This window comes from Melopsittacus undulatus, chromosome 1, assembly GCF_012275295.1.
Source record: "Melopsittacus undulatus isolate bMelUnd1 chromosome 1, bMelUnd1.mat.Z, whole genome shotgun sequence".
Classification (NCBI taxonomy): domain Eukaryota; kingdom Metazoa; phylum Chordata; class Aves; order Psittaciformes; family Psittaculidae; genus Melopsittacus; species Melopsittacus undulatus.
The window spans coordinates 135045747-135064913 of NC_047527.1; the positions used below are offsets into that span (position 1 = coordinate 135045747).

Genomic DNA, 19167 nt, shown 5'->3' on the forward strand with positions numbered 1-19167 from the left:
TGGAAGCATTAAGAGGAGTGTACATAGGCCAACCCAAAGCAATGTATGAATACAGCTGAGGTTGCCATGAAGGAGCAAGCTGGGTCAGAGGTGCTGGCTTAGCTGCTTTATCACAGCTTTGCACCTGTGCAAAGCAGAGGAGGGCAGCTGCAGGCAGGCAGGTTAGTCCAGAAAAAGATGCTTGTCTGCTTCTGTCTGGTTGGTACAAAATCACTTGCATATTTACATGACACATTATAACCTGGAGGCATCTTCTTGATGGGCACAGGTTCCTATGTGGAATGTGAAATGATGCTCTGCAAGGAACCAGTGTCATTTTGTGAACTGCTTTTCTACCCCATCTAGCTTTCCTCTGTTTGGCCAGGTTAGAATGTAGATTACCATCAGTACCAAAAGGCACTAAGAGAAAATTCTTGTCAATGGTAAATTATGAGGTAAATTATGCTAGCAACTTTTGTACTGGAAGACAAGAAGGGACAGAACTGCCTTGGGACTTCTGGATTTGAGCTGGATTGGTATGCTGGACTGAGCTCAAGCCTTACAAAATTGAGGTTGTGTCCTCAGACTAAGGCAGAAGGCACTGTGTATTCCCCTTTCCAAAGGAAGCAATGTAATAATTTCAGCACTGAGAAATGTTACTACTCAAAATTCTTCCATATTATTCTTAGGTAAAACAACAGATGCCTAACTAAAAAAGCAAGTATGGCAATGCTCCTATTTGTCAAGGTCTGAATAAGTCAGTTCATTATAAGCAAAATTTAGAACACGTATTCAAATTACCAGTCTGTTAATGTGTCTATGCAAAGAACATGTTAAACACAGAGATATGACATCTAAATACTCCTTTGCCAGTGGAAAAACAGCCCCAGGTTAATAAATGAAAACAGTTGTACATCTTTAACATTAGATGAGCACGAAACATAAACAAGAATAAACAAAAATTAGTCTGCAACTTATGATGCTACCCTAAGCGAATAACAGTATGATACATAGAGGTATCATGTAACATTTCAGTATCATCACTTTATGATATCTGTACCTTTCCTTTTCAACAGAGGCTGCTCATATTCTCTATAACACCTTCTGCTGGCATGTTATGAGTAAGTGTGATGGTCCGTTAAATCACAGGTACTACTCACTGTAATGATATCTAAGAAGATTCTTATGTTTTTCACTGCTTAAAAAATAATTATTAAATGGTAAAATCATTTTTTCAAGAAGGGTTTGCAGATGTTTTTTCAGCTGTGGAAGTTTCTGAAGAGATACCTCTGTGCAAAGACAAATTTAAGACTGTAAGGTTGGTATAAGTCTTCTTTGATTTTTCCTATTTATGAAACTCATTCTGGAATACTAATTCTACATACAACTTTACAGACTTTTCCTTCTCCTCACTAATTCCTTGTTTTAGATGTTATATTTTATATAATTTGAAAATATTGCTCTGTACAAAACTTTTTATACGCTGTTCTTAATTTGCATTCCAACTAATTGCTGTAGGAGTTTCATATTCATTGCAAAAGAAGAGATATCTCCAGAAGTATTTTCATTTGTTTTCCTTTCTTCCTCCTCCCCTGTGTAAATACTATTCTAAAAGTACATTTACCAAAAGACTATTTGATATAAAAAACACCCCCTTGCAGAATAGCAGTGACATGATATACCACAAACCCACTTGTGTAGTCTTTATCAATGACAACAGAAGCAGGATGAAGTGAAAGAAATAAATATGTGATTTAAATCAGTCATTTGTGTATTTATTTGAGATTCTTCAAGTGAAGATGAATAGCAGGTTTCTAAATGTGATATTATGTGGGTAAGCAAATGAGTCATTATTTGTATTACAGTGCAATAGACTGGGCAAGAGCGACACTACAAGAGGGAATAAGCAGTCATATCTAACTGTTTATTCTATTACATTCATCACCACGGGGTGTATCTGTACATGTCAGGTCAAGGGCAGTAATCCCTGTTCACATGAATCATTCTCAGTGCTAATGAAAACCATCCCTGATGCAGCGTGCTCAAACACCAACAGCTTCATTGGGTGACAAAATCAGACCAACTCAGTTCTGCAAGCTAGAATTCACAGGTGAGACAGAATGGGGATTCAGGGTTTAGGATGGAGAACAGATTAGCAGAGCCTGTTGGAGGAGATCAGCACTGAAAAGAAGGTGGATAACTTTTAACTGGAGAACAACAATGCTGTTGCATCATAAGCTATGTCTCCTTCCCACCTTGGCTGTTTGAGTTTCGAAGCCAGAGTCTCTGTCTCCCAAAAAAAGGCAACTTGGTTCTGAGTCATTTTCCAAAGAGTAAGTTATAAAGTTATGATAACAATGAATCCTGATTATCTTTCTTCGCAACCTTCTTGGAGTCAGGGAAACAGAGATGGAATATAATGGCACAGGAAGGAGCTTTTATTTTCCTTTTTTATTCCCCCCCCCCTTCTTTCAGTCAGTGCAAGTTCTGCAGACATTTTCTCTGTATTTCAAAGTGTCCAGATAGAAAGAAGAATATGCCTGGTCGAAATGCTGATATGTATAGATACATATGTGGATGAAAAATTAAAAATCAACGGTGAAATGCCTTTTCAGCGCTGTGGCAGCGATGGCTGTGATTTGAGATACAGGTGGATTTATTACTAAGATTACAAACCAAAGTTATGCGCATTATTTGTCCTTAGGAAATATACTGCTTTAGCAAAACCCTGGGAATACAACTGCACTTCAAACTATTTTTTCTTGCCTGAAAATTGCCAATATTCCCTCTCCCTATGCCTGTAACTTTTTAATCACAAGCCCTAATTTTAGGAGGGCAACAGATTTCAGAGAATGTAATGTTTCTTACATTGCAACGATGTTTATACAGAAATTGTGGAGGCCCCATGCCAAAGCAATGGGTGGAAGGCAATGGCGGGGGAGTCCCTGGGACTCTAGCAGGAAGAAGGGGCTCGGCGGAGGTGAGGGCGGGAGGCTGCTATCTCACCACACATGGGCTTGTGGGAAGTGGGAATCTCAGGTTGAGTTACTCATCGTTTTGGAGTCAGGAGTGTGCAGAACCAATGATTTTGATGGCAGGAGGTAACGTACACATGTTTTTCAGGGAAGGTGCTGTGGGAGGACTTGCCGGCGGGCAGGAGGAGGCTTATACCGCGGACTGTCATCTCCCAAGCGTGCAAGCCTTCTGGTCCCGGGAGCCCACCAGCACCAGCACCGCCGCCGTTGCTGATGTTCTGCCTCTGCACGGTATGAACAGGGGGCTGCCGCCGCCGCTCTACCCCTCCCCAGCAGGCGGCGGCGCTCGGACCAGACCGGGCAGGGGACCAAGCGCTGTCCTGCGGTGCCCCGTCCACGGCCGCGGGGAAAGCGAGGCGGTGCTGCCCGGGGCTCCGCGCTGATTGACACCGGGCCGGGCGGAGGCGGGCTCGCCGGGACCGCGCCGCTCCCGGCCGCCGCCACCGCCGCCTTCGGGCAGCGGGTCCCGCGCTCCACCGCCGGGCTCGGGTGGGCGCGGGGCCGGGCCGGGTCCGCCGCGCTATGGCTGGCTCGCTGGGCAGGGGGGCGGCTTGCTGGCGGATGCGGAGCGCGGCCGGAGGCAGGAAAGAGAAGCCGCCGGGCGGCAAGCCCCAGCCGCGGCACGGTAAGGGGGCGACCGCGGAGGGGTTGGCGAGGCTCACAGTGAAGATGGGACGGGGAGCACCGAGGTCCGAGCGGGGCACCCCCGAGGCTAACTTGCCTGTGACTTGTCTTAGCCGCTGGGCTCTGTTGGGGCAGGGGGATCCTCGTTTCCTTTCCCATACAGCGGGTTGGAAGGGAGGGGAGCTCCCTGCCTCCAAATTCCGCCGAGCTGCCCCTCATGCCTTTTATTTACCACGTACCGGGGCTAGGGGAGAGGAAAAGGCTTCGCGTGCATTTTGGCATTTGCTTTGATAGCGGCTTTTTTGATTGTTGCAGAAAGCATTTGCAACCTGGCAAATGCCAGTGAATCTGGGAAGAGTCCTCGAAATCTTTTTTGGCTTACATCTCTCTGGTCTGAATGCTTGGGAAACACTGTTAAAAACACTGCTCTTGTCCCCCCTTTACTTGGTCGGGGAGACAGATGCTCTCTTCCAAGGCTATGCTGCGCACAAACAGTTCTTTCAAAATCAGACCTGACTTTGGAAACAGAAGGGAACAAACGGTCTTGCGTGAACTGTTGAAAACAAGTGTTGAGGTTCGTGACCTCTTCGTTGTGTGCAGATCGGTGAATGCGGTTACCCAGAGCTAAACCTGTCATGTATTGTTTCCTTACTGTGCCACTTGGCTGTCACTGTAGTCTGCTTTGATGAGCAAACCCAAGTGGTCGTGGATCCGGTCGCAGTGTCTGGAAATCTCACTAAAATTTGTTCTGAGTGTTCCCTATTGGGAACACTGTAGGGAACAAATAGGGGAAGTGTTTGGGTGAGTAAGTGGGTTTGCAGAAGTCTCCCACCTAACCCCTCAAGGATAAAGTAACAGTTTAAGTTGTGTTTGAGTTGTGCTTGAATCTGTGCTTGTTTGTTGTTGGGTATGTTAGTTTCCAGAGTAACTTTCTGCCTTTCTAGAGAAAATAATTTGGCTGAAGGAATAATTTGCACTCCTCACAAGTATGAAGAGTGCTGTAGTGCATGCAGCAGGCTTGATGACAAGATGTTGGGATGATGGGGAGCCTGGCGTTTTAGGTGACAGTGTTCTGAAAAAGGTGCTTGCTATGAAAGTAATAACCTTGAGTGCCTGTCTGAAATGAGAAAACTAGAAGTCACTTCTCCAACCGACTGTCACCCAGGTATTTCTGAGCTAGAGTGCTTTTGCAGCCACACCTCCTCTTCTATTTTGCTTGTTTGTGCATGTTTCACAAGGCAAAGAGGAAACAGACTAAAAGTCTGAGTGAAGGTTTTGTCAGTGGATGTCAGAAAACCACTAAAAGAAGTGACTCTGCAGAAGAGGAAGTGTCATCCAGTTAGAGAATAGAAGCAGCTGTTTAACAATCATTGCAAATATTTATCCTATGAATTCCAAGTGTGATGCTGGTAGTAGGGAATAACAGATAAACAAGAGTTGGTGGGATCCCTTCAAATCATATCCCTGTTATTTGTGGATGTTATGCAGTAGCTAGGCACATAGACCAAAATCCTGGATGCAGTGAAGTCAGTGGGAATTTTGCCACTGACCTGAGAAGAGCCGTGATTGAACCCACAGACTGTGTGGTGTAAGGTGTCCGGCCAAGCTAAAAACCTTTGCCTGATACAACTATGCAATGGCAAAGAGGCAAAGTTTGTACTACTGCAGTATGCTGCTGTGGTCAAAGTATTATCAAAGTAGCTCTACCATAAATTAGTCACTTTAGGGAGATATTTTGTAACTGAGTTCTAATTTAGCTTAACAAAAAAGGTGTGGTGTGTTTCAGTCTCTCAGAGTTACTTCTTCAAGATGTTTTGTAAAGTGTCATATGTCACTAAATTCTCATTTAAGTAATTGCTGTAACAACATGGAACGCTAAATCTAAATGCAGCACATACAGTTTGCATCCCAATTAGTTTTCAACTGTACTTTAAGGATAATTGTTCTTTCTGCTGTGCTGTCTTTGCAAGGTACACTGTCATTATTTATCAGGTCATTTACTATCCTTTAGGAGCTCCAAATGTAAGGCAAAACCAAAATTAGACCTAATTTGTACATCCCTAATACTGATTGTGTTCTACAGGGAGATTTTTGGGGAGAAAGAAAAAAAGTGTAGTATTACTTCAGCATGCTTCTTAAATTTTCAAAGTTATAGAAACTCTCTGTTTTCCAAGAATGGATTCAGGATTTACCTGAAATTAGATGAATTTCAGCTTTTTTAGACAGTACTGATGATTTCATGCAGAAATGGGAACTTTACATAAAATATTAAAGGTGTAGCATTAGGGGGTTTATAGGTAAGATAAACTTAAAAGTACAAATGTGCTGTGTGAGCTGTCAGCAATATTTAACTGGCAAGCAGACTTGCAGGTTTGACTCATGCATCCATGCAGTCATCAAAGTGAAGTGAGAACTGTTCACAAGAGATCTGGGGGTTATTGAAAGTATGGAAGACTTTTGGGGAAGTAATGTTGTTCTTTCCTATTCTCTTTTTGCTGCAAAACCATTTCAATGCGCCACCAGCCTGTGTTGGTAAAATGTAGCATAGCCCTGTGTATCTGAATGGCACTGTTATGATTGACACCAGCTAAAGACCAGGCATGGTTCTTCTGTGTGTTTGGCTTCAGATATGTTTATTTGGGCATCACTTCAGGATCTAAATTGGCAGAGTGCATACTGAGGTGGGAACACCTGAGCAAATCTGCCATTTAACTGAGTCAAGTTACAAATATTTGCCAGCTTTGACATTCTTCTCACCTTTTATATGAGCAATTATGGAGACTATTCTATACTTTTCAGATATTTTAAAACACAACATGAGATTTTCCCTGTGATCTCATGTTCTGAAGTTCTTGGTTTACACTTTTTCTGGTTTGTAAAGTGCAAGCATTTCTATCCATTGTGGTCTAGGCAGTAAACAAAGTCTTTGTTAGGATGTAAGCAAAAAGCCAAGATCCTGTTAAGATGATGAATAATAACAGTCTTGTAAAAAGCCTATTTTTAAATGATTTAATGTTGGGTTGGCATTGACACCTTACTTGTAAAGTCTCCTAAGAGCTTCAAAACCTAGGCGGAAGGCTACAGCCAGAAGTCTCTAAGTGGAAGATGTTAATGAGTAGTATCATGGAAACATCAGTGTAAATCAAGTAGTATTTTACTGTGCTACTTAAAAAACCTTAGCAATACCTGTATGAAAAAATCTCCTCACTTGAGCAGTAGATATAGAAACTTTGTGACTAGTGGTTATGAAACACAAAGGTGTTTTCAGTGGTGTCAAATAATTGAAAACAACACAGAGAAAGCTTTTAAAGCTATGTGAAAGTTAGCAATAAAACAATCACCAGTGGAGAACAGAGCAAGTAAATAGTGCTGGATGAACATGTGGGAGTGTGTGCATACAGAGGTGATATTTTAGACAGAAAATTATTAATTCTTAATTTATTTGATTTTATTTTTTTTTTAATAAAATGTCACAAATTTAGGCTGGGGAGCAGAAGTCCTCTGTGCTTCAGCCAGCACAACAACATCAGTTGGCATTGGGCCAGTACGTTGGACCATGCCTAGGTAGCCTGGATAAATGAATGTCAGCTGTAGCAGCACAGCTCTGTTTTTCACCTGGACCTGCTGACCATTTTTAGTCTTCACCTGTCTAGAGCTGTCACAGAACAGGACAAAAATGTTGTCTTGATTTCTGTTTGGTGTTTATTCCACTTGAGTGTAATGGAAAGGCTGTTAATGCGGTAAGGACAGAAGTCAGCATATTATCTCTCTAGAGAAGTGGACTCTTCTAACTGTGTTGAACTGATGGAAGAGCTACATACAGACCTGCACATTGTTTTCCTCTTGTATAAACTTAGATATATACATATATGCTGATGACTTCTGGTTGTGGCTGGACTAGACTAAGTCCACTCTTGATGGCAGGAAAATAAAGTTGTGCTTGAGTTTTTCCACTTTCAGATGTTCTCGTCTTCTCACATTTCTTCTTGAAACATTCCAGAATGTGCTTCAGTATTTTCTGTCAGATTGTTCCTTTCTTTTCCTTTCTGTGTCTCCTGGGAAATAATGTTCTTGGTCATATTGAGGTAGTCATAACTAAATCTTCTGTTTTGTTGGAGGCATAGTTCTCAATGCGTCACTTTTTACACTTGGCTTATTGTAGTATTTGTAAAGGTAAATGTCTGAAATTCATGTATATCTATTTATATATATCTATATATATATATATATAACTATTTATATATATAAATCTAAAAATAGAAGTTGTCTTCTTGAAGCAAATAAACCTCTTTTCTGTGACCAGCTGGAATAATCTGCAGGTAGACTTTAAATCTTAAAACATTTTTATAGACTGTATGTTCAGAAAGTGTGAACATTGATGCTATTTCTGCTTAGATCTACTAACACTTTGATGCCTCAGCCACTTTGGGGTCTCACTAGTCAGACTAGTCAGTGAGCATGTGTTTGCCATGTGTAATGCAGATCTTGCTGTAAAGGCATAGCTTTTAGAACAAATAATGGGTTAAGATAAAGGGGTAAAAGAGTTAGTTTACCAAATATATTTTAACTTGCTTAGCCTTTTCTTTGATGCAAGTGCCAACTGATACCTCTTAATCAGACTATATAAGAGGTACAACCTCTTAAAGAAATTGTAAGATTTTAGGACTTGAGTTCCATTCTGTGTAAGGTATGTTTTTTTTGTTTTGTTAATAACTTCATAATCGTGTTACTCTAAAAAGAGGTACCCTTTTTTATCACAAAATACCCTTTGTGGCTAGTAATGGGTGCAATAAAATTAATAGATACCTCTTACATGCCTGCATGTGTTTTTTCTCCCCTAGGTCACCGGAGAGGTTATTTATGATACTGATAAAACCTAGCATTATAACTTGCACAATTAGAAGTAATCAGAGCTACTGATCCATGGTTTATTTTAAATTTGAATTTACAATAGAATGAGAAACCCACCATGTAGATCATCTCCAAATACAGTTTTATGATATTCATTGAAATCTAATTTCGGCCCAGAAAAGTAGTTAAGAAACCAAAGACTTCCCCTCCATAACCAGATTAATTTTTCTGACCTTTTTTTTTAATTTTTTTTTTTCAGAAGATTTGGAGAATTTTAATCACACAGAGGTCATAAATTACTTTGCTGGGAAATGCAAGGTGTGCTTTAAAAGCTGGGGGTGGGGAGATCACTTTCCTGATTATTTGGTTCATGCTGTTTAAAATTGTGAAGCTGGGTGAAATGATTACTCTGACAGAACTATAGAAACTATCTCATTTTAGTACATTCTGAAGTATTTCATATTTTGAGTAGCCCTGGCTCAGGGGCATTTTATACTCACATCTGGAAGTTTCCAGTGTTAGTATTCAATTTAGTGTCTCTGCCTTTGTCTTTCCGTTTAGGCTTGCCATGATACAACAATGAATCATCTTGTCCATTAACTAAAGTTGGAATGTCTGTTTATGTACTGAATTTGTTTCATCATGTCACCATAATAATTGATTGGAACTGTGGCAACTCTGACTGCTTTCCCATATGTATTTGGGCTGGACTTTACCCACTGCTGTTCTGAGCAGCAGAAGGGTAAGCCATCCCAAAACCTGGAATGTCTTTATCCCTTTAGGATTCAACCTCTCTTTCTTAATGAAACTGTAGGGTATCATTTGCATATTTTCTCTGTGTATATGAAATTGGAGAGAGGCTGTAGTATCTCCAATCATACAAAATCATGGCAGAGCTGCAATACACATACATGTATAACAGTTAAACCAGGAATATTGTTGTAGGTTTGCTTTGTTGTGTTCTGTTATGTTGATGGATTTTAAATCAGTGCTAATTAAAATATTGAAGCATTAAATGAAAAGTAAAATAAAACTATATTGGCATTCTTTGATTAATAATGTTAATAGAGTGAACAAGTGTCACAGTGCAAATGAAGGGGCCATGTCTCAGGGAGGCTGCAAACTCCCACCTCTTGCCACATGAGTGGGCTTGCAGATAGCGCTCTGTTTGCTTGTTAAACAGTGTTTTGAAAATAAATGTCCTTTTATTAACAAGTTATTACACTGACTGTACCTTGACTCATTTAATAGCACTAATCCTTATTTTGTGGTAGTATCATTGAAATTATTTTCTTTATTTCCATTAAAAAAACCCAACTTTGTTGCATTTGGAAGGTAAATACTGAAGGATCTGCTAAATAAATAAAACTGTAATGTTGTGTAAAACATACTGTTCTTTTTAAGATGGCTTTGTGATCTGTGTACTGTGATGTCTAAGAATATTTTTGTGTGCTCTCTATGAACAATCTTCATTAAGAGTTGTTGATGCTGCATTCCTGTGGAAAATACCAAAAAATAGAAATGAGGAGTAGGAATTAGTGGGTAGAACTTTCTCCTGAAGGCAGATTAAAGTAGAACTGTTAGTTTGTGATAACAAACCCAGGAGCCTGTGGAGGGAAGTGAGAAAAAAGACTTGTTATTGTCAATGACTGCATTGAGCTTTGCTGTACAAACCATTCCAGTATTTTGTTCAATACTTATCACTCTGAAGCTCTGAAACTGCAGAGGTGTCTAAACTGCTGGCATTTGTAGTGAGGGGGAGGAATAGGAGCTTGAGAAGAGATACTCTTTCTCCAGAAGCTGGATTGAGTAAATTTGCGTAGTATAACCAGGTGTCCTACCAATTTAATCTTTTTGGCTGATAGTCACTGTGGTTTCATGTGGGAGGTCATGGTTGCTGCTAGAAAAGAAGTGCGTGTGAGTAAAGTTTTTTAGGGGGTGAGAGGAGGTTCTGTTATAAGCAGCTGTATATAGAAAGATCAAGGTACCCTTGCAATGCATTTGCATCATCCAGGATTGCAAAACAGATGAGATACTGTGTTTGGTGGTGCGCAGAATGTCTCTGTGCTTTTGCATCACTTTTTAATACAAGATATCCCAATAATCAAATCTTGACGTCATTAGCATACAGCTTATAATGTTCCAGCCTGTGTTCAAGGGAATGGGAATCTTCAAATTTGTTGAAACCAGAGGTGTGATTTTGTTCCTTTCTAGCTATTTGGAATTTCAAGAGAGATTCAGGTCTCAAATCCATTTAAAAACTGGAGGAATGTGTTTTTTAGAACACAAGAAATGCTTTAGGAAAACACGGTCTTTTCCAGTCTGGATGACGTTGGACTTGTATAGATTCTCTATGACAGGCTGCTCCCATCCAGGTATTGATTTCAGTTAACATTTAAGCAGCCTGAGGGATGGTCAGTTGTTTGTGTTAATGGTACAGTTGGGTGCAGCCTAAATTGCTTCAAGCCTTTGGCCTACCAAGGCAAGTTCTAATGAAGCAAAAATGACCTTATCACTGGTTTTATTCTTTGTGCAACAAGAGGGTGTCTTGTTATATTTTTACTGAGAAGTGGTAATGGTTTAATCAGTCCAGCAGCAACTTTTATTTATTTTTTATTTATTTTTGTATGTGTATAGTCTTTGTTTCCTGAATGCCCAGGATGAGGAGCTAGTCCCAGCTCAGTTACTTTATTTTTAGGGAGAGGACTCTATTGTAAATGTAAAGACACGGGAAGGGTCCTAAAGAACATCTTTAGTCCGATCTCCTGCTCTGTGTCAGCTGCGAGATCAGATCAATCCTGTCCTAAAACCATCTACGAAAGGAGAATCTACAAAATCTGGCAACTGGCTGTTTTTTCACAAATCGAGATTCAAAATCGAGTCTGCAAACTGGGAAAATGGGAGTTCTAGACAATGGCCCCATCTTCCTAGAAATCAGGCCAAGAGTAAGTGGTGCCAAGATGATTCCACTGATAATCTGAAGTATCACTTGCAAAACACAGTGCAAAATGCTGCATTTTAGGATGTTCCAGATTAACAACTTGCTTGTATGGTTCTTGAATAAAGTGGTAACTATTACTAGGTTTGCAATAGCTAATCAGAATTCACCTAGAATAGTAAGTTTTTAAGATATATGGAAGCATATGCCAGCTATCTGGCCCTGAAGCTATCTGTTGCAAAAATCAAAGTGTGGATAAGATTTTCTGACAAGAAGGGCCTTGGCAACTTGAGTAACTGAAATATTCCACTGTAGTTATACCACAGCGATCTCTGGTCATTATGATGGAGCTCTGTAGCAGAGGCCATTTCACTAGGTTCTGTTAGCAGAAAACTTGTGTGCCTCACTGGCCATGAACCAGATATTCTGCACATCAGTGAACTCTAGTTCTTTAATTCTGAAGCCTGTCTCTGGCTTCTTTGGCAAAGAGTCTGGAACCCTAATGTTCAGGTTGGATGTGGGCTCGCAGCCCTCTCTGTGCCCCACCATGCAGTAGTAACAAGTCTGCTTGCTCTGAGGCTCCATGTACCAGTCTGCATCACAGTGGGTGGGTTTCTCTGGAAGTCCCCTGTGTCTGCCTTGAGGAATCTGTGAAAGAGGCTGCAGTTACATTTTGTCTTTATGTCCTGGTATCTTCCAAGGAAGCACTTTATAAGTTTTGGTATTAACAGCCATTGTCTTACATACCCTAATAAATTCACCTATTTGTTATATTTAATTTATTAATGCTTCTGCAGTCATGTAATAGGATACACTGGTCCATGGACACTGTCAATGCACTCAAGGTAAAAGCATTTTCTTTGCTTAGTATTTTAATATCATTCATTGAGTTCTGTGATCATTAAAGACTCATTCTGATTTTTTTCTCCTGCTTGTGTTCTCCCCAACTGTTTGTTGTTGTTATTATTATTATTATTTTAACCTGATATCTGATTTTATTTTTGTCCCACTGCTCTTTGAAAGATTTGTTTTTAACAAGTACATGGGTGTTTCTGTCAGTACAGGTCTGATTCAGAAATCTTTATTCAATGGTTTTCCTAGGACCTTACATTCCTAGTAATACTTGACGTGTCAAAGTTAGGGGCAACACGTGGTTTAGAAATGAATTCAGCTAAGTCTTTTATGATTTTCCTAATGTAGGGAAAAATTAAGGACTGTATCTGCTATCAAAGTTGTGAAAATTTGGCAGTGGCTGATGATAATGGCAAGGCACACTTTTCCTATTCCTAATCTTTAACATGTTTCTTGAGAATTAACACCTGCGCTAAAACAGTTGTATTTTTAAATGTGTCTGTGTGCTAGTAGGTGTGTATGAAACCAATCTGTGTAGCAGAAGGAATTACAATGAACTAATAGCTTTTTCAGAAATATGTGTTCTCTGGCCATAATTTATTGAGCCTTGAATCTGGTGCATTGGAAATGTGCTGCGTGAAGGGTGACATGAAGTATTTTCATTGTCAGAACAGCACTGCACGGTGCATGTCTGTGTTACCTTGTTTTGTTTGTATGTTTTTGCTATAGAAGAAGATAGCAATAACAGCAGGCACTACTGAGGAGTGTGGCTAGGAACTCTGCTGCCATCTGTGTTAGCTCTGTCTGTTCGTGTTGTGTGCTTGTTTCCATATGTATAGTTTAGCACCTACTTTCTACAACCAGCCATTGGTAACATATCTGAAAACAGTTGTCATAATGCAAGTTGATGGCAAACAGTCATTTAAGAAGTTAATTTATTTGTTTTCAATATATATGCTCTTTTTACTTCCCTTTTTATTTTTTTGCTTTTTTACTTCCTACTATTGTAGACACATTTCGTGAGATACTGCTGCTCATTCCAAATATAAACTCATCATTTCTGGCTTTGTACATTGTAATAACCTCCACAGCAACCACTGTGATGCCATAAACAGAGGGTTTGACTTCAGGTGAAGAATGTAGGCAGTAAAAGCAGAAAAACCCATAAAGGAAAATGTGGGACGATGAGGATCACAGGGAAAGTGATTATTCTGACTTTCTGGGTTGTGTTTCCCATCCTCCCCCACCTACTTTTTTATCTTTATTGATAACTGAGAGAAAATAAATTCTTTCAAAATGTCACAGTGGAACTTTCATTTCAGGCAGTATAATTGAAAAGCTTTGTAAGCAGTGGGGTCTTACTCTGCATAGAGTTTCTTTTTCTCTCTTTCCATTCATTTTTTAAAAAAATCCCTTTAGTAAATCCACTGTGGGAGGATAGTTTTGCTGCTGTACTTTTCCTGGGATGTGGCAAGAGAAATTGCATTTGCTGTTCAGAGGATGAAATTAAACTTGCTCTGTCCTGATGATCTGCTACTCCTACACCCAGCACATTCCTAGGAGAGGCTCCTGTGTGCTATAGGAGACAGTGCCCTGAATGTGCTTGCACCTGCTCTTGTGCATGAAGAAGCAGGAATAGATTTGGGCCCACATAGCTCTCAAATTAGAATTAGGTACTGTGTGGAGTGCCTGTATGTGTGTCTGCCTCCTCTCTGAGGTGTCGCTTTTGGAAAGAGAGACTTCAAACATGTCACTTTGCTTATAGAGGTTGAGATTACTTGCTGTTCTATAACATATTTATACATGCTCAGAAAGGTCAAGGGTCTATGGAGCATTGGGCAATTGAGGGATGCCCATTTTCAACTTGCATCGTCTCGTGTTCAGAATGTAGTTGCTAAATTGTAAGATCAGTAAAAAGGAATTGGCAAATGCAGATTCCCATTGTGGCAACTCAAAGAGCAGACTGTCATTTATTTGTTTACTTGGGTGGCAGTGGCAAAGGCAACTTATCCCCCACACTTTTTCATCTTGAGTAATAAAATCTCACTCTTCAACCACCCATCCAATAGAGATTATGTACATAAACCTCTATTTCTAGGTTTTCGTGCTGCTTTTACAGCCATCCATTTCTTTCTTCTGGTCTGTGGCTTCTCTGTAGCAGCTTCAGGTGGATAAATGCTCAAATGACCTTACGTGCTTATGTAGCACCTTAACTACATGCCTAAAAGATTGCACAGCAGTAAGTACTTTTCTTACAGATTAGAAGCTGAATGCATGTAATGCCTATGGAGAAAAAGTTCTTCAATAACATCAAAGGAAGCCCAAGGATCAACAAGGATCTCTGTTTTAATGCTGATCCTGTGCTCCGTAAAGCTTGTTAACGTGAGGAAACTCCCACTATATATATATGTATATAAAGTTAGTTCTTTATATTTGACAATTCCAGCAGTTTTCATTTACATTTCAAAGCCAGAGAGCGACTCAGAGCAGGCCTATCTGTAATTCCTATAGTTCCTCTGTGTGGATGGCTGTTTCTGTAAAACTGACACAGTATGGGCAGTTTTCATCAATTTAATTTGTTCCATCTTCTCAGATGAGCCTTTAATCTGCTTACTGATCCCTGGTTTATAATCAGATTTGACAGCGATAGGATGGTGGTAAATATCATGATGTGAAAGTCTGTAACAAGATAGTGCTGTCCTTTCTTCTCCTTGCTCCTCTGCTGAGGTGAAATATTATTTGTGAAGTGTGGATAACTGAAGCTTAAACCTGCCAAGTTTCAGGCCATTTTCAGGTCCATCTGTTTACAAGTAAGCCTTTTTTTTCCCCCACTGAAAAAGGCAAGAATAAGGGTTATTTGTTGACTTGCTTGGTAATGTTTTGGAAAGCAATTTTATGTCAAGTTGATTAATTATTCTGTTTTCCCATAGGTTGATAACATGCTGATTTCAAGTAAGACCTGAAATAATAGATATTTGATGTGTGCATAATCATTTTGGTTCCTGAATAAGGCCATTCCTGAATGGCTTTAATGCTGTTGATAAAAACCTTGCAGTTAAGGTTTCTCATAACCTTAAGTTTATGAATTAAAATGTGATTAATAGCTGTATTAAGCAAAGCCTGTTCATATTTGGGCTTTTTTTCCCCACTGTTTTGTATACATATGTTAGCTGTAAAACTTCTGCATCTATTTTGCTTCCCATCAAAATGGAAGAGTCCTTTTTGCTTTTTAAGCCATCCTCTGCATAATCTTAAATCTCAAGTTTTGCCACAAATTAGTTGAGTAAAAATATTCAAAGTATAGAAGGTTAGGGGTATATGCAAAGTGAAATGTCTACCCAGGTTATGTTAAGCTTAACCTGGGCCTATGGAATAAAACAGTTCTGTCCAAACTATAAGATGGTAGCAATCATTTTCAATTTCAACAAAGAGGGGTTTTTTCTTCATTATTTTTACTTGCTTGTGTCTCCCCTGTGCTTTTTATACTCTTATTTATAATTCTGGCATTATCCCATGGTAGCCTGTCTGCCACTGATCTTCCTGTTATCAGTCTTGGGAGGAAAAAGACTCTAAATACACTACCATATATTCTCTCTCTCTCACTCTGCTTTTCATGATATGCTAATTTCCATGTCTTCGCTGTTCCAGAAATTCTTTCCCCTTTTTTAGTCCCCATAACCTCAGTTAAATCCAAGCATCGCTGTCAAAAGCAAGGATTTAAATGCGATTTCCTTTCCTGCTTAACCTCTTGCCTTTCATTTTTAGGATTTTGTGTTCCTGCAACCTGCCTGTTTGAATTTCCATCTGGTGTGCTACAGATTCTTCTATTAGATCAATATGAATTATTTGCTAGCCTGTAATTTGATTTTCTTAAAGTAATTTGTGGGGTTTTCCATTGGTGTGAAATTCCGTAGGATTTTTCTTAACAATTGTAATAAGAGTCCACATTGTCTGGAATTTGGAGCCTGACAAGCCCCAGATTCCATAGCTACACATGCTTCCCTAGGTCATAGTACTGTCACTTTCATTTATGTCTTCCCTGTTTTATGTTTGTTCTGTGCCACTAATTGAAGGAAGACCAAACAGTAAACTTCTAGGTGTAATTTTACAGAAGGAACGGAATTTTTCTGAGTGAACCATGCTCCTAACTATACACATCAAAACCAAGCTGAAATCACAAGATCTACAGATGTACGTAGAATCATAGAATAGCTAGGGTGGGAAAGGACCTTAAGATCACCTTGTTCCAGACACCTCACACTAAACTATGTCACCCAAGGCTCTGTCCAACCTGGCCTTGAACACTGCCAGGGATGGAGCATTCATAACTTCTCTTGGCAACCCATTCCAGCACCTTATCACCCTCACAGTAACTCACTTCCTCCTTATATCCAATCTAAACTTCCCCTGTTTTAAGTTTGAACCTGTTACCCCTTGTCCTGTTACTACAGTCTGTAATGAAGAGTCCCTCCCCAGCAACCTTATAGGCCCCCTTCAGGTACTGGAAGGCTGCTATGGGGTCTCCATCTTGTACATCACACAAGCGCTAGTGATGATTGTCCTCATTGGAAGCTGCTGTTTTCACTGAGGTGGCTGTGGGATATTGTCTTTGATGTTTTGATGTGACTTCTAGAACTCTGTGGAAATAGCTGATGCAAAGTGAGAATCTGATTTGGGAGGTGCCCACACTTTCATGGTAGTGAGGGTCTACATTAGTGCTCTTCACTGGCAAATGGTAGAAATCCTTTTTTGTTGGGTCAGTGTTTCTGTTTCATCTGCCCGTCTTTTGGGTATTCACTGGATATGCTATTACAGAACTGAGAGATACTGAAAAGTTGCGTGCAGTAAATGAGCATTACAATTTCCTTATTAAGCTACTTTTCCCTTTGGCAAGCTTTTCAACTTCAGAGTGTATTTCTTCTCCTGCAATTAGAATTAATTTTGTATGTCTTGACAGCCAAGTTAGTTGAAGTAGGAATAAAACTCCACATATGGCAATCACTGAAGATGAATACTTGGGTTGAGCTGGGTCTACCACCATTCAATAGTGTCCAACTGACCATGAGCCAGAAGTGAACTCTGAGGTGTGAGGGAACTGCAATGTGTATGGCTAAACTGAAAACCATTGCTGTTTGTGCCAGCATGTGAATTGACCTTTAATTAGAATTATACATTTTGCAGCTTTAGGTGAAAGGTGGTAAAGACTGCATCAACTGAAAGTGAATTGCCTAGGGTTTAGGAGGTTTATTACTGAGAACAATACAACCCCAATGAAAATATGAATTCTATATTATATAGAATGTATTTATATTTAATATGTTATATCAATTTATAAATTATATATTAATGTATAGGAATAGGGTGCTTGACAAGTGAAAAAGAATATGCAAAGCTCTGTATGAGAAGGGACACAGCATTGCCTGGCTGTCAAACAGTTACAGGGAGTTTTCTGGCAGTGAGTAAGAAGCTGGTTTTAATGACTTAAACATACAGGGGCATACAGACAATGCATGCACAATGGCTATTTGCATTTTAGAAGTGGGAAGAGGTATCCAAGGAATTTACTGAGGCAAGTTAGTAGGTTTTTGACTGTAGAGAAAGATGCGTGTGTTGTGGAAAGGTAGCATCTGTCCAAGTCTGCATGCATAGGGGTTGTATGTTGTTGGTACTTTTTGAAGTTGCTGATCAGTAGCTTCTCGAGTAAACAGTTTAATTTTAAAAATGTGGAATAGTTTTGAATGATGAAATATGAAATATTATAGCAGTGATAAGGAGAGCAGTAGCAAAGGGTATGATTAAGAAGGAGACAAAACAGTAGAAGCAAAACAGCAGAAGACCCACAGAAGGTTTTAATTCTATATAAAGGACATGATATAACTGAGCTTGCGCAAAGGTTAGTATAGTAGGTTTAAAAAGAGGTGTGGAGAAGGTGATATATTTAACTGGTTAAAGAAAGCAAAGAGGAGTGTAATATATGGTGGTCAGCAGTAATGATTATTCCAGTTCAGCAGCTGAAAAAGGTATTTGACAAGCGCACTAATGACAGACAGAATAAAACAGCAGAGAGAGGCTTTTTAAGTCTTTTTAATTCTGACTCTTAATTGAAGCGAGGTAGCAAAGGAGAATACTGAACTGAAAGTCTTCTTGTATCTGTTCTTTCCCTATGGAAACTTACAGTTCTCCAAGTAGAAATAACATTATTTTTGAGATATGTAATTCATACAGTAAAAAAGTTGCAGGTTTGTGTGTTTGTGGAATTGACCTGATTTGTGGATGAGAAAAGTGAAAGCAGCTTTCCTATGCAAAGATCAAATCTCTAGATTAGCTATTGGATTAACAATGAGTTACTTCATTTAGTGGTGTTTTATGTAAGAGGACAGAAAATCATAGACCTGCATCTTTCAATAAGCAGGTTAACATAGAGTGAATAATGAAAGGTGTCTCCCAGCTCTCATCAAGCAACTGATAAGTTCAGGCTGAAAGGGGTATGTGTGTATTGGATGGTTTCTTCCCTTTTCAATTTTTATTTCCTTTTCTCATTTTCCCATATGAGTCCAGAAATACAGATAGTTGGTCTGCACCAGCAACTTCTTGTCTGTGAGTAGATATCACCAAGTATGTCTTTGGAGTTAGTCTGATGTTTCAGATGTTTCAGTGGAAATCGAAGCAGGCACTAGGGGCACTCTTGGATGTTGAAATTGTTGCTGGTAATGTTCTTGTTGCGAGGAAAGGAAAATTCAAGTAAGAGGCAGTAGGATATTGTGATATTGGACAGTAATAACTCTTTGGGGCATGCCAGGCAGTGCTTGTGTCTAAATCAAAGGATGAAAGGGAAGGCACCTCTTGTGGGAAACTGAAAAGATCAAAGGAAATAGTAAGGGTGTCCGT

General features: G+C 39.6%; 1 protein-coding gene across 1 annotated transcript in view; it reads left to right on the forward strand.

Annotated features, from left to right (window-relative positions):
* Positions 1–3091: 3091 nt before the first annotated feature.
* The window catches only part of ZNF385D (zinc finger protein 385D), a 420486-nt gene continuing 404410 nt past the window's right edge, over positions 3092–19167 (forward strand). The window contains exon 1 of the mRNA XM_013129993.3: positions 3092–3245. Within this exon, the coding sequence (XP_012985447.3) occupies positions 3092–3245 (154 nt within the window). The remainder of the gene's footprint in view (positions 3246–19167) is intronic.